Source organism: Nicotiana tomentosiformis, chromosome 1, assembly GCF_000390325.3.
Source record: "Nicotiana tomentosiformis chromosome 1, ASM39032v3, whole genome shotgun sequence".
NCBI classification, from domain to species: Eukaryota; Viridiplantae; Streptophyta; class Magnoliopsida; order Solanales; family Solanaceae; genus Nicotiana; species Nicotiana tomentosiformis.
The window spans coordinates 6290208-6306133 of NC_090812.1; the positions used below are offsets into that span (position 1 = coordinate 6290208).

Here is a 15926-nt window from a genome sequence, read left to right on the forward strand (position 1 = left end):
TGGCACGTGAATTATCCGTGCAATTGTGATATAAAATGTGGGCACGAGGTATCGTGGTTAAATGAATGATGATATTTGACACGTGAGTTGTTCGTGCGGTTGTGATAGAGAAATTGGCGCGAGGTGCCGTGAAAATATGAAAGTGAGCTGAGACCCGTATTTTATGATTTTGAAATGTTGTGTCACATGGTGACTTTTATTCGAAAGAGATTTAGTTGAAAGAATTTTATTTGAGAAATATTTATTTGAAGGAATTATATTTGAAAGAGATTGAAAGAGATTTATTTGAAAGTATTATATCGTGAAGATTTCTATTTGAAAAATATATAGGCGAAAGATTTATATTGGAAGGACTTGATTAATTGGTTGTACTTGTATTCATTATTTGTTGCGCAATATTTATGGTATTTTTGTCGCCCTGCTGTGTATATCACTGGTTGATTATTGTTGTCATCATTGTTATTTATTTCCTATTATTTTTGTATACTATATTGCATATGTTATTAGACTGGTGAGTGTCTCGACTGTACCTCATCACTACTCCACTGAGGTTAGTCTTGATACTTACTGGGTACCGACCGTGGTGTACTCATACTACACTTTTGTACATTTTTATGCAGAGCCAGGTATTGGAGCTATCGGACTCGGACAGAGTTAAAGTGTGATCGCAAGGATTCAAGGTAGAGCTGCTTGGTCGTCACAGTCCCTTGAAGTCTTTCCATTTTATTGTACTGTTAATTATTAATCTAACAATATTGAGTATTCGATCCTTGAGATCATTTCATGTATTCAGTTAGAGTTCATGACTCAGTATTACCAGTCTTGGGAGGTTGTTATATTTATTTCCTCTTTTGGTTTAAAAAAAAATGGCTCGAAATGTAATTGTAATCGGCTTACCTAGTCTTAGAGACTAAGTGCCATCACGATGCTTGTGGTGGGATTTTTGGGTCATGACAGTATTTTTTTGTCATTTCACCAAATGAGTATTTTCTTTTCATGAAATAAAAAAAGTATTTAATTTCATTTTAACAAAAAAAAAAGTACTTTCTTTTCATGATATAGAAAAAATATTTTCTTTCATTTCAACAAAACGATGTAGTAATTTGTATTTTCTTTCATTTAAACAAAATGAACATTTTCTTTTCATGATGTGGAAAAAATATTCTTTTATTTCAACAAAATGAGTATTTTTTTCATAATGTAGTAAAAAGTATTTTCTTTCATTTCAACAAAAAGAGTATTTTCTTTTCATGATGTGAAAAAAGTATTTTCTTTTATTTCAACAAAATGAGTACTTTATTTTCATGTTGTAGAAAGAGTACTTTCTTTTTCAACCAAAAAAGTGAATTTTCTTTTTACTTATGGAACACAAATTTTAACGTTGTTTTGCGTATAAAAAAGTAAAGCAACACATTAGTTCCTTTGATTTTGTGTAAATTTTTAGAAGAATAATTAAATTCTTGAAGAAAATAAAGTCCTGAAAATGTTGTGTGTTGGGTATTTGGGAGGGGGGAGCAGAGGAAATATGAGGAGTTGGGGGAAGGGAAGGGGAGGGATAAGGAGAACAGCATAAAAAATTATTTTCTTAAAATAATATTTTCTACTCTCTAACCAAACATCAGAAAATATTTTCCGAAAAAAAATTTACTCACCAACCAAACAAGGGAAAATAACTGATAAAACCACTCATTTTTCATGAAAATATTTCAATGGAAAACATTTTTTTCGTACCAAACACACCCTAAATGCTATAGTTGATTACAAAGCGGATGACATTAGTTTCAACTAGCAAATTCCCAATCAACTTTGGAAAAATATTAGATTCTAAATGCTATAGTTGATTACAAAGCAGATGACATTAGCGAGCTTCTCCATTAAAATGTTGAAACCTCTAACTCTTATTTTTCTTTTTGTTTCTAAATTTATCTTGGCTCATTAAAGTAGGGGTATCAACGGTTCGGTTTGGCCGGTTATTTTATAAAATTTGTACCATACTAATTTTTTGATTATTCCATTTTGTATAACCAAAATTAGACTTTTCGAAACCATCCAAATCATCTCGGTTTCTCAATGGTATCGGTACAGTTCGGTTAATTTTTCGATATTTTTTAAAAAAAGCCATGCAAGAGTCGCTAGTCGAAGTTAGAATGTAATAAATGTGCATTTGTATGGGACTTTGGCAGAACTCTCTAGACATTTTTACTATTTTAAAAGCGATGGTCAAAGGAACATTAAAGATGTCGAGAATAGAAATTCATCCCACTATTTTATGGTAGCGTAAAACAAATTAAGCAAAGAAAAGAGAAATATAAATCATTCGAGTGGAAATATACTAATCAAGTTGGGATCAAGAATAGAGCTTATTAGAAGATTAGTATCCAACAAGAGAAATCATAATCATACGAGAGTAAAGATATCCAATACCTAGTGGCTTGTTACTAAAGATTGTTGGAATACCTAGCTAGTGGCTTGTTTACTCAAGATGTTTGAACTAATTTAGTTTCGATATGAGTAGTAGAATAGGTTTGGAAACTCTGGATATTAATTACTTGGTCACTTGTAGCCATTTCCATAACCCCAAAATCCAAGAAAAAAAATTTAATGGTTTGTTAGTTTTAAACTTAGTATATAAAATATATTTTTCATATACAAATTTATTCGGTGCGGTTCGGTAGTTTTTCGGTTTATTTTTATAAAATTAAAAATCTACCCTATTATTTGGTATAATTATAAATTTATATAAAAACCTATGATTTTATTAAAAGCAACCAAATAATCGATTTGATACGGTTCAGTTCGAGTAGTTTAGTCTTTTTTTAAAGATCCATTGACACCTCTACATTAAAGTAACCCATCTCCTGTCAGAATTTCTTCTGCAAAATAAAATACTAAACAATGCCACAAAATACTAACTAAAACAATTTCTTTAAAATTGTCTCAAAGGAAAAGCTTTAAATAGGAGATTGTACACCATATGTCAGATGGCTAGAAGTGATAGAGATAACAGGAAGCAAAGTCCTAGTTCAACATCACCAAAACATAACATAATACCAAACAATAGGAAACAAAGTCTAGATGCAATTGATTACAACACCAAAACTAAACATAGTCTTTCGGATCAACACATTAATAAGGGAGCATTCTTGGTTTGATGGACAATCTACCTGTCACCCCGAAACACAAGTCAGATAGTGAGATGATGCTTAAGGAACTTTAACGAGAAAAAAGAGAATGAGAGGTGTTCTTACTACTTACTCTGAACTCATCGTGTACGTCCGAAATTGCTTTCCCCGTCACATCTGCCATAGATCACATAGTGAACTGGGAAAAACGCTTATCTGCAATGAGAATAGTATCAGTGACGGTGACTTTTTCAAAAACTCCATTTGATAGTGTTTGATCACCGGAGAGCTGCAAAGAGGAAATATTTTGGTCAAAACAATGCTTAATTAGCCCCCAAATTCCAAACACATGTAAAGCAAATGTACCTAAAAACAGCATGTGGACTACATGCATAGACTTCCCGAGCCCCTCCCGGCGTAAGAAAGCGGCTCCTCTAGCAATAGTCTCTAAACAATCATTAACTATTTGTCATAACTTGGCCAGAATATATAAAAACTGAAAATCATACTAAGACAAGTCTGCCAAAAGGCCATAAAAAGATGTCACTCTTAAACTTGTTGATAATCAGGACTTGGTGGAAGATGCTAATACAAAAACTAGAGCCAAATAGATGGTGGATAATACTCATTCAATATTTGGCACAAGGGCAGCTCAATAAAATTAGTGGTCTAAAACCAATTTTTAATAAAAGGCCTTATACTTTTTATGTTAGAATTCATATATATATATATATATATATATATGCACACATACATATGTAAAAAAGCTATTGGTATAGTATAATATTCTTAAATGATATAAAGCTTTTAACTTTATATAGTGATAATATTATTTATATTAGTAATTGATAAATTGAATAAATAAAATATTAGGCATGTATTTACAATATATTTTTTTTGATATTGTTGTAAAAAATTATATTTACCAATATGAAAATATAAATAGTTTAAATCAAAGTTCTAAAGTATTTTACTATTAAAGAATAAACAATCTATTTTTCTTTATTTTTTACAGAATTTTTATACTTTTATTTTTTCTGCAAACTTTAATATTTTCTAAGCTAAAATAAAATCATAAAATTTACTATTAAAAAATTTTGGGACCTCAAAATCTCGAGAGCTTAAATCAAGGCTTTACTAGCCTCCCCCTTGAGTCACCCATCCTTTCTTGACATTCTCAATTAGATTTTATAGAGTTCCAATTAAGATAAGACAATAAGAACAAGAACACTAAAGACAGTGAATGTGCCATTCAGTTAACAAATGCGAATGAAGTTGGTCGAACAACATGTTCGTACGACAATGATCTCAACGAAACTGGTGTCTAAAATCAAAATATATTAAAAAACCCTTGAACTTTTTTCATAAAATCCATAAAATAATAAGACTCTAAAAAGGGCTAATGTGAGAATGCAACGCATACGGATGATGTGTTGGCTAGGGGCACGTTATGATATTGAATTCTCTTTTATAGAAAAATATGGTATTAAGTGAAAATGATAAAAGGGGTGAGTCCATTATTCATCAAGTTTTTTTTTAACATTGAAACACTTGCCTCAAAAAAATTCTTAGTTAAAGAAAATAGACACAAAAGAACTTACTTTTTGACGTATGAATATTCCAAAAGAAATAATTAATTTAGAGAATTTGCGTTAAAATTTGAAAGTAAAATCGTAAGAAAGGTGAAAAATAGTATACATAGAAGAAAATTAAAATTGATAAAAAGGTAAATATATTGTTTAATTTAATGAGAGAAAAGATGTATCATATTAACTCATTCAATCATATCTCTACCAAATTTTAAAAAATATTAAAACTTGAATTTTTTTTATTAACTAGTATATAAATATAAATTATATATTTTTGGACCTTAAATATTTGGGGGCCTAAGGCAAGGGTTTTGCCTGCCTTACCCTATAGTCGTCCTTGATTTGGAACACAGGAATTGATGAATCAAAAGAGGGTTGTAGTGATTACTTTTCAAAACAATAGTGGAGGGGAGGCTAATCAATGTACTACAGACCCTAAAGATCCCCCAACTCAAAATGCAAAATGCTTTTCATTCTAAGTAGGAACAAGACAATTTAAAAGCAAATTCACGTGTAAATACTCATGAAGACACATAATCTAACAGCAATGCAAATGTGTACCATAATCAATTAAATGTGACTGTTGAAGCAGCTAATAGTGTGAATAAAGACCAGCATGCCTTTGAACATGAAACCTCAGCTTAACTGAATGGTTCACAGCAGAGTAAGGAGGTCACAAAAGCCAACAAGCGAGAGTACTCAAATGTCCCAATTTCACTGAATTTGATTCTGAAGATGAAGTGGTTGATACTTTAACCAAAAACTTTGTTGTGAATGATTCATAGCCTTCCATCTGGAGAAGAAAAAAATAGTTAGAGTAGTACAATTAACAAGATACAAAAAAAATCGTGATATAATAGAAAACCTTATCATTCGAGCATGTCCAAAATATGGAACCACAACAGTGACCCTTTTCGCGCCTCGTATCTTACAAGCATCCGACATTTGCATAAGCTCGAATTTTTTTTGGCTTATGGGTACACACAATGACTGCACCACATAAACATTAACGAAAAGGTCTACCATCATCATTTCTAGCTGTAAACCTAGGGAAGAAGCAATTTTCTGATTATTGACCAAATATTTTTGTAAAGTATGGCATTTTGGCCTAACTCAATCCCAAAAGTTAGCTTACGAGGGAAAGTCCATAAAAATAGACAATCAATCCATTCCCCAACTAATGTGGAACTCTGACCCACTCTAACACCCCCTCGCATGCCCAGACCACCAACTGGAGCATGTACTATACATCATAAGGGCCCAAACAAAAATGGACCTGACTCTGATAGCATGTAAAATACAGAGAAAATAGAGCAATCTCCTTGTGTATTATTGCAAGAAGTAACAAGTATATATACAAGTACATATAGCCCTAACTATAGAAAGAATAAAAAACGAGTTCCTATAAATCTATTACGAATACCTATAATTCTATTAGCTATGTACATTACATAAAAGTATGTCTACATTCATTATGTTGTAGTGGGTCAGAGTCTCACATTGGTTGGAAAATGGACTGATAGTCTATTTATATGAATTTGGGCAATCCTCCCCTCATGAGCTAGTTTTTGGGGTTGAATTAGTCCCAAATGTCATATTTTACATGGTAACAGAGCAGAGACATTTGATTCGTCGGCGTTGCTTCATAAAGTTCGTCAGAAGTCATAGACCAGGTTTGGTACATGGAGGTACGAGGGAATCAACTCGGGGTTTCATTTCTGATGTTGGCTCGATATTTTCGGTCAAAATTTTATGATTTCTTGTTCATCAGACTTCGATTGGGTAGATTTTAAAGCATTCCAGGTTTTGACAATTTTCTTTTCTTTGGTCAAAATTATTTTTTTACTTTTCATTTTATGATTTGGAGTCTAGTTAATATCTAAGGACCATATTCTTAGTAAAATTCTCCTATGTGAATCTTTGGCTAGTTGAGCTTTATTCAAGTGAAGATCGTTTGGGTGATTGGGTTAGACGAGAGATTCTGTTACTTGATCTTTTGGATATTTGTTGGGGTATCTTTTTAGTGAAATTTTACTGGTTCCTCTTCCATTTTTTTGATACTTTGAGTGTTCTAAATGAGCAAATTCTTGGTGGAACTTTTCAATTATATCAGTTGGAACTCTATTCTGTTTGATTCTCACTTATTCTCTCATTTATTGGGTAAACTTCTGATTTTTTATTCCATGGAGGTAATTTTATTTGTGTAAAGTTCTAATCGTGGTTAGTTTATTGAAGTTCCCTTTTGTTTACTGGTTGTGGTCAATTTGTTGAAGTTCCTTTTATTTTGTAGTGTATTATTATTATATTGGATTTTATAAAAAAAAGTTCAGGGGTCTTTTAATATATTTTGATTTTAACCACCAAATTTCGTTGAAATCATTACCCAATGAACATGTTGTTCGACCAACTTCATTCGCACTTGTTAATTGAATGACACATTCATTGTCTTTAATGTTCTTGTCATTGTTGTCTTATTTTAATTGAGACTATATAAAATTCAATTGTGAATCTAAGGGATAGATGATTGGCTAAAGGGGGTGGCTAGTAAAGCCTTGATTGAGATTTGAGGCCCCAAAAATTTTTTATACTAAATTTATGATTTTATTTTAGCTTAGACAATATTAAAGTTTGTAGAAAAAAATAAAAAGTACAAATATTTTGTAAAAAAGAAAGAAAAAGAGATTATCTATTCTTTAACAGTAAAATATTTTAGAACTTTGAATTAAACTACTTACATTTTCATATTAGTAAATATAATTTTTATAACAATATCAAAGAAAATATATTGTAAATACATGCCTAATGTTTTATTTACTCAAATTATCGCTTACTAATATAAATAATATTATTACTATGTAAAGTTAAAGGCTTTATATCATTTAAGAATATTATACTATCACAACAAGCACGGAAAATGGTAACAATAGCTTTTTTGCATATGTATGCGTGCGTGCATGTATGAATTCTAATATAAAAAATGTATGACCTTATATTAAAATTTGACTTTAGGTCACTTATTTTTTAGCCGCTCTTGACTACATGAAAAGAAATCAAGAGCCAAGCTCTCAAAAGTTTCACCCAAAAGAAGCAAATCTAAAATTTATCTACTTTTTAAAGTTTCTTTCAACAATATTGATTCATCCTCTTACATCATACTCATTCAAGTTCTTGTTTCAGTTGAAAGAAAGGAAAAAAAAAAAAAATCCAGGGCAGATTTGAAGAGCAATAAGAGTATAGGTGTGTATAAAATGAGAAATAAACCTTTGAAGACAATGCGGAGTGAAAAGTTTGTCGAATCTGAAAAAGAACGTGTAATAGATGAACCGTGACTAGTTTGCATGTATGGTTTTATTTTCTTATGGTTGATATGAATATTTGGCACACTATTTGGCCTAGAGCTGAAGCTTGCAGTAGCTCTTTGACTCCTTCGGCTAAGAAGAATATTTGGACAGAGGGTTAGGAGCTGGGAAGCCATTATTGGTGTGCAGTGCATGGATTCTATAGTTTACAGTATACAATGAACACTAATCGATAGAGGCAACAATAGTCTTTTATCTCATCCACTTTGTTTATAATAATAAATTTTATGTATAACTTTCAACAAAATTGCTATATGGTGGAGTTGGTACCCATAGACAAAATCACTACTTGGTTCCTTGGGTCGAGACCTCATGGGCACATATTATATTTTGATTTTAGATCTTCTTTTCTTTTCTAATTTACTTTTTCATTTTACTCTTTTGCCCTTTATTTCTATTTTTCTTTTTCTTTCTCTCCTTGTTTGCATTCAGTTCGATTAATTCTCAAATTTCATGATAATAAATTCAATTAACCAAATCAATAAATCAAACCAAATACAACCAACGAAAGTCAAGTTTTTCAATCTCGATCTTCAAGTTTATTTGAATTCCTTTTTTCGATAAAGTCTTCATATCATAAAATATATATCTCGTACTCTAAAAGTTTTTAGTCCTAGTAAGATATAACTATATAATATATTTCCCAAGAAAATTACAAAAAATGTGTGATGCATCATGGTATTGTACTAATATATTCAACAATAAAGATAATAAAATCTCATAAAATTAATATTACTAATTAAAAAGCCATAATAAAAATGATCATAATCTAAAAGTATTATGTAATACTAAAATAAATGCGGCTAATAAGTATTAATTACACAACTAAATAATAAAAAAAACCAAGTTATACATTTTCATTATCTAAATGAATGCAAAAAATAAAAAATAAATACCTAACACTATTACCATTTCTAGTGTTGAATTAATTTTTTTTTTTTAGCATTAATATCGATATAATTCTAGTTTCGACTTTATTTGAGTTATTAACATTTATGAGCTATAAAACCTATTACCATTCAAAAATTCTAAATCCAATTCTGAAATAATATTTTAAAAGGAAAAAAAATAAAGAAAAAGTTTAAAGATGTTTTTTAAATTATATCGTACTAAATATTTGTATGGGTAAAATACTGTTAAAAATCATATACATGTGATGTTAGGTTTGTTTGATTTCAATTTCACTTTTTTTTGTAGTTAAAAATCAAACCAAACTAATGATGATCATTTCTTTTCAAATAACACATCATATCGTACTGAACACTAGTCGAGTTTTTTTTTCGATTTAACTAGAATTATCAGTATAATGCGATTTATCGATTTTTTTTTTACACACCTAAACACAAGGTTTAGGTTTTCCCCCTAAAAAGTCATATTCATTGTTTACTTTTTCTAACTAAAAATATATAAATTATTTACTAATTATATATTATTATATCTATTATACATAAATTATATATTCATTGACTAATTTTAATTTAAGATAAACAACTATTTTGATTAATTCTTCAAAAAAGATCCTCCTCCCTACCCGACCCATTTAACCGACCCATTTACCCGGAATAAAAAAAATAGCGTAACCCCAATAAGAGCTACAGAAAAACCCTACCTTTCTTCGTATGCGTGCAGTTTGCCTCTATCTCTAAGCTAACACTTCTGCGTTCAGTTTCAAAGGTGGCTATCTCTCTCCTATACGCACCATCCCATATAGAGCATAGAAAGAAAGCTAAACAAAGAGAAGAGAGTTCCAATCATGGCGGACGTTACGTCTATGGGAGAAATCACAGCCATAGCCGCTAGGATTGGTGTGGATCTTTCCCAAATCGATCTTGACTCCATTCATCTTCCTCCTGGTGAAGATTGTGGCATACCCAGGTCTTAAATCTTGACTTTCCCTTATTTTTTTTGTGTTTCTGCATTTTTATGATTTATATATGCCCCTTTTATGTGGTGATGCTTATGGGTTTCCTTTCTTTGCTGTAAAGTCTGGGTCTTTTTAATTTTTTTTGAGTTTGAGTTTATTGTTTTGGTTCATATGCTTTGAAGATTAGAAATTTCTAGTGTTTTTGTTGGGTTTTTGAGTTTGATGTTTTTATTTTATGTTTATATCCAGTTCAATATGTTAATTTTTATATGGACATATATGTCTGGGATTCTTTTCTATGCTGTGAAGTTTGGATTTTGTCAATGTTCCTCTATTGAGTGTGCAAGGCCGGTTAATATGTTGTGAAGATTAGACTTTTATTGTTTTCTTGGGTTTTGCATTTGTGGTTATGAATGTTTTGAATTATTTATGGATTTTGAATATGTTGAGTTTTGCATTTTGCGAGTCTTGAATATGTCGAGTTATAGATTCACTACCATTTAAAAAACCTCGATTTATATATGGATTTTTATGTGTTTTTGCATTCTCTTGAGTTCTGTTCATATGTTGAGAAGATATAGTTTTTAGCGTTTCTCTTGGGGATTTGATATCTCCATTTGTATTTTCAGACACTGCGTAATACCTTAATTTATGTATGAATTTTTATGTGTTTTGCTTGGTTTGGTTTCTTTTGTTTGAAGTTTAGGCTCTTTTAGTTTGTAATCGTGGTTTTGGTTCATACCGATAAAGAAATGGTTTGTAGAGTTTAAATTCTCTTTGGTTGATATACTATGAAAATGGGTTTTGTAGTGTTTCCTTTGGTTTTGAATTTGCATGGTATTTGGATATTATCAGTGATGATGATGACTTAATGGAGGAGGACCCCTTGGAGTTTGATGCTGGTTTTGGGAACATACTGGTGGTGGACAATCTTCCTGTGGTGCCTAAAGAGAAATTTGAGAAGTTGGAAGGAGTAGTTCGGAAAATTTACAGCCAACTTGGTGTTATTAAGGAGGATGGTCTGTGGATGCCTGTTGATCCTGAGACTCAGAAAACCCTAGGGTACTGCTTCATCGAGTATAATACTCCTCAGGTACTCCATTTTTTTCTCTTTAGCAGCTCATTTCTTTAGACAATGCGTGAGACTTGTAACTGAATTACAGAGAGATGTTAACCAGTGTTATGTTGCTATGTTTTTCTGCTTTTAGGAAGCTGAGCTGAGTAAGGAGAAGACACATGGATACAAGTTAGATAGGTCGCATATATTTGCTGTTAACATGTTTGATGACATTGAGAAATTCCTGAAAGTTCCTGATGAGTGGGCTCCACCAGAGATCAAGCCTTATGTTCCAGGGGTTAGGCTCTTCACCAGCTGTCTTTTTTCTCCGGCGAGCACTATGTGTCTTAAATATTAGTTTTTCATTCATCTGCTAACATTGAGATGTTTGTATCCTGGCAGGAGAATCTGCAACAGTGGCTTACTGATGAGAAAGCTAGAGACCAGTTTGTGATTCGGGCTGGCAATGACACAGAGGTCCTCTGGAATGATGCAAGACAGTTGAAGCCTGAGCTTGTTTACAAACGTTCTGTAAGTGAAATTATTTCCTCTTTGTGCTCATTTAGCTGTCCATTCATGGGGTTCTTTGTACTGTTTAGTGTCTCATATTTTCAGAATTCGAAATGGGTCTTGTACAGTAACTGTTTCTTTAAAAGATATTTATTTCTTTTATTCAGATGGGTAATTACTGAACTTTTGCTAATGATGTCTCTTTGAGTGCAGTTCTGGACTGAGAGTTTTGTGCAATGGTCCCCTCTGGGAACGTATTTGGCAACAGTTCACAGACAAGGTGCTGCAATTTGGGGTGGTGCCACCACTTTCAACCGTCTGATGCGATATGCACATCCACAGGTTAGTTTCTGTTTAGTTTCTAATGAACCTTTGCAGGTTTTTGTGACTTACCTCTGCTGGCTTTAAATTCAGGTAAAACTGATTGATTTCTCCCTTGCTGAGAGATATCTGGTGACATACAGCAGCCATGAACCAAGTAATCCCCGTGACACTCATGTAAGTCTGAGCTTTATTGTGTTTGTTTATCTGAATGTGGCCATACTCGATTGTCTCTAATACAGAATTCTTTCAGAGGGTTGTGCTAAATATTTTTGATGTGAGAACTGGGAAAGTGATGAGAGATTTCAAGGGAAGTGCCGATGAATTTGCAGTTGGAGGAACTGGAGGTGTTACTGGTGTGTCGTGGCCAGTTTTTAGGTGAGCTTTGATCCTATTGTATGAGATGCTTTCTATCCTTCTCTGCTACCGGTTGTTAATGTTATATCTAACATCTGCAAAATCTTGCATGCTTGAGTGCATACACGATTCCTCAGAAATATATTGAAAAGTGGGGCTGGAATACTTTCTTAACTTTCTTTTTAAAATGATTTCAGGTGGAGTGGTGGTAAAGAAGACAAGTACTTTGCAAGAATAGGAAAGAATGTCATCTCTGTTTATGAAACAGAGACGTTCTCTCTTATTGACAAGAAATCTATCAAGGTTGAAAATGTTATGGATTTTAGCTGGTCGCCAGCAGATCCAATTCTTGCACTTTTTGTTCCTGAATGCGGAAATCAACCTGCCAGGGTTTGTGCTAAAACTTTTATGCAAGTCATCACTAATTTGGAGGAACCACTTGTATTTGCATTTGAATTAAACCTGTATTAACTTGCAGGTCAGTCTTGTGCAAATCCCAAGCAAAGAGGAGTTGAGGCAGAAGAATCTCTTCAGTGTTAGTGATTGCAAAATGTATTGGCAAAGCAATGGAGACTACCTTGCTGTCAAAGTTGATCGGTACACGAAGACTAAGAAAAGCACTTACACTGGTTTTGAGCTGTTCAGAATCAAAGAACGGGACATTCCGATTGAGGTTTTGGAGCTTGACAACAAGAACGACAAAATCATTGCATTTGCCTGGGAGCCGAAGGGTCACAGATTTGCTGTTATCCATGGTGACAACCCTAGGCCAGACATCAGTTTCTACTCTGTGCGGTCTGGCACTAACACGGGCCGTGTTTCAAAGCTGACAACTCTCAAGGGAAAGCAGGCTAATGCTCTCTACTGGTCACCTGGAGGCCGCTTCCTTATTTTGGCTGGACTGAAAGGTTTCAATGGGCAGTTGGAATTCTTTGATGTTGATGAGCTTGAAACCATGGCATCTGCTGAGCATTTTATGGCCACAGATGTTGAATGGGATCCTACTGGAAGGTATTGAATTTTGCTCTTTCGTTTGTTTTGCCCTGAGACACCTTCCTATTTTGGTTCTTATACCTTTGGTTTATTGTGCATTTCAAGGTATGTAGCAACATCTGTTACCTCAGTTCATGAGATGGAAAATGGATTCAACATTTGGTCTTTCAACGGAAAGCTGTTGTATAGGATACTTAAGGATCATTTCTTCCAGGTAACAGTCTTTCCATACATTGTTCGCTGTACTTGTTCCTACTTTGGCCTATAAGCGACTTGATCACGCTGCTCGAATTATTCTGCCTCCTAAGTTGTTATATGTTTGGGATGGTTACTGATCCTTAGCCCCCCCCCCCCCACCCCCACCCCCCACATATGCCTTTCTTGCATGCTATACTTAATGCTCTAGGGCTGGTTTTCTGTTAGTTGATGTGCTAGGACTTGTGTAATCTCAGCACTAAGGGTTTGCTGCAGCTAAACTATGCAGTCGCAGAACGGCCAATTACTGTTTTCCTGTTATCTTTCGAATGCTGCGTGTATATTTGACGCAACTTCCCTGTTCATCCTTTCGTATTTGCTACGTGGTTGTATGCTCTGCTTGGCTATGCCTGTTTTTTGGAAGGAACATGCTTATATTCATTACATGACCTGCTGGATACTCATATATATAGCAAATGCTTCTTGTTTGGTGCAGTATTTGTGGCGCCCCAGGCCACCATCTTTCTTGAGCAAGGAGAAAGAGGAAGAGATCGCTAAGAACTTGAAAAGATACAGCAAGAAGTATGAGGCAGAGGATCAGGATGTTTCATTGCAATTGAGTGAGCAAGATCGTGAGAAACGGAAGAAGTTGAAAGAAGAATGGGAAGCATGGATTAATGAGTGGAAGCGGCTGCATGAAGAGGAGAAAATGGAGAGGCAGAAGTTGCGTGATGGAGAAGCTAGTGATGAAGAGGAGGAATACGAGGCAAAGGAAGTTGAAGTCGAGGAAATAATAAATGTTACTGAGGAGATTATTCCTTTTGAAGAGAGCCAACAGTGAATTCAATAGTTTGAGAAGCCCTGTCCCAACATTTTCTGCGAGAGCTGCTATAAGGAGAAGCGAACTCTGAGAGCTTTAGGTAGGATATTTGGTTAAAAACTTTGTTTTCTTTTTGTTTCTTTTTCCAACTCATTTTCTTTTATTTTCTTGTTTGTTGATTATACTATACGCAGTTTTGTCTGTTAATTAGCCCAAAATTCCTGTTACCATGGGCAATGAATTTGATTACAGAAACTTGATTATTTTGTTGGGTATCTGCAAGGATTTCTTGCACAAATAGGTCACTTTGTGCAAATTCTGGTGAGTTGCGCTCTCGACAAAAATACACCGCATGCCATCTTAAGTAACTATATGTACATGAACTGTTTATGCAGCACGCATGTGAATGTCCACCTACTCGGAAAAATGTGAATATAATAGTTTAGGAAATTAAGTTGGCACCACCAAAGCTTACATTGCAATGGTTACCATGGGCGTTTTTTGGGTGCGATTTTCATGGTCATTTCCCCCCCTGCTCCCCTTGTCTTTTTTCCCGAGAAATACGTTCTTTTTTTCCAAAAAGTTGCTGGTAGTTATTGTTTGCACAAATGAACCAGATTGTTTTGGAATTAGGGGTGTACGTTGGTACGGTTGGTACGGTACGGTTTTTAGATATTTCGGTTCGGTATTTTCGGTATTCGGTTTCTTAAAATGCAATACCAATACGTACCTAATTAAATTCGGTATGGTTTGGTTTTTCTCCTGTCGGTTTCGGTTTGGTAACTTTGGTTTATTCGGTTTGAATACTAACTAGTGTATGGAGTCATAGATTGTAACATTGTAAATTAAAGTACTTAAAAGTACAAAACTAAAAATATTTGTTGATAAAAAATTTGTCCAAAACTAGCAAATATCAACCCAGAGAGAAATTTGTACATAAAAGAATATATTTGATCATTAGAAATGTCTTGTTACTTGCTTAGAGTTAATTGATGAACTTAGAGAACAAAGGAAAGTAAAATTTTATATTTTTATATTTATGTTATAATTAATAATATGCGTATTGTGTAATATAATATATATTTCGGTACGGTATCGGTATTTCGGTATTTCATTTTAAAATACCAAATATCATACTTAATATCAATATTTTTTAAAACCTAAACCAAATAACATACCGAATACCAAAATATCGAATACCAAATACCAAAATTTTCGATTTCGGTACGGTAATTCAGTATTTACCAAATTATACACGGCCCTAATTGGAATAAGTTGAAGTTGCTCTTCTTTTTTCTCCCTTTCTGTCGAGAGCGCTGTGGTAAGTCAATGTCAGTGTTTTCGTATCTGCTTTCGGTGATTTTACTTCAGAAACTACGTTTCGATTGCACTTCTGCGGAGATAGACCAATTTGTGGAGCAGAGCTTTATACAGACAGACTTGTATAATGGCCATTTCATAACATTTTGCTATATCAGTTAAGTGATTTTTTGCTATTGCTATAATAATTTTTACCTATAACGATAATTATCATTATAACAGTACTCTTTGTGAAACTTCCCCTCGATGACAACCTTGCTCAACTATTCATTGAATCTATTATTTTCCACTTCTCTTGCTAGTCATTTATTTTCATAATGAAGAAGGCACTACTAATGCTTTGTTGTCATAAAGCCACATATAAAATGGTACGCCAATTTTGACGGAAAATTACATTGACGCATACTTAAGTAATTAAA

General features: G+C 33.3%; 1 protein-coding gene across 1 annotated transcript; it reads left to right on the forward strand.

Annotated features, from left to right (window-relative positions):
- The first annotated feature begins 9679 nt into the window (after positions 1-9679).
- On the forward strand, positions 9680-14512 carry LOC104091402 (eukaryotic translation initiation factor 3 subunit B). The gene is made up of 11 exons (XM_009596728.4): positions 9680-9945; positions 10790-11027; positions 11143-11289; positions 11394-11522; positions 11715-11843; positions 11916-11999; positions 12076-12200; positions 12377-12569; positions 12658-13190; positions 13278-13386; positions 13864-14512. Exons 1-11 carry the CDS (start codon positions 9824-9826, stop codon positions 14206-14208), a joined length of 2154 nt encoding a protein of 717 aa, XP_009595023.1. The 5' UTR covers positions 9680-9823; the 3' UTR covers positions 14209-14512.
- Positions 14513-15926: the final 1414 nt, after the last annotated feature.

What these genes read in the sequence shown, in the direction of transcription:
- LOC104091402 (XM_009596728.4), top strand. Translation starts at nt 9,824, where the DNA reads ATGGCGGACGTTACGTCTATGGGAGAAATCACAGCCATAGCCGCTAGG. An exon ending in GAAGATTGTGGCATACCCAG is followed by an intron (nt 9,946 to 10,789) that starts GTCTTAAATCTT and finishes GGATATTATCAG; the next exon opens with TGATGATGATGACTTAATGG. An exon ending in AGCTTGTTTACAAACGTTCT is followed by an intron (nt 11,523 to 11,714) that starts GTAAGTGAAATT and finishes CTTTGAGTGCAG; the next exon opens with TTCTGGACTGAGAGTTTTGT.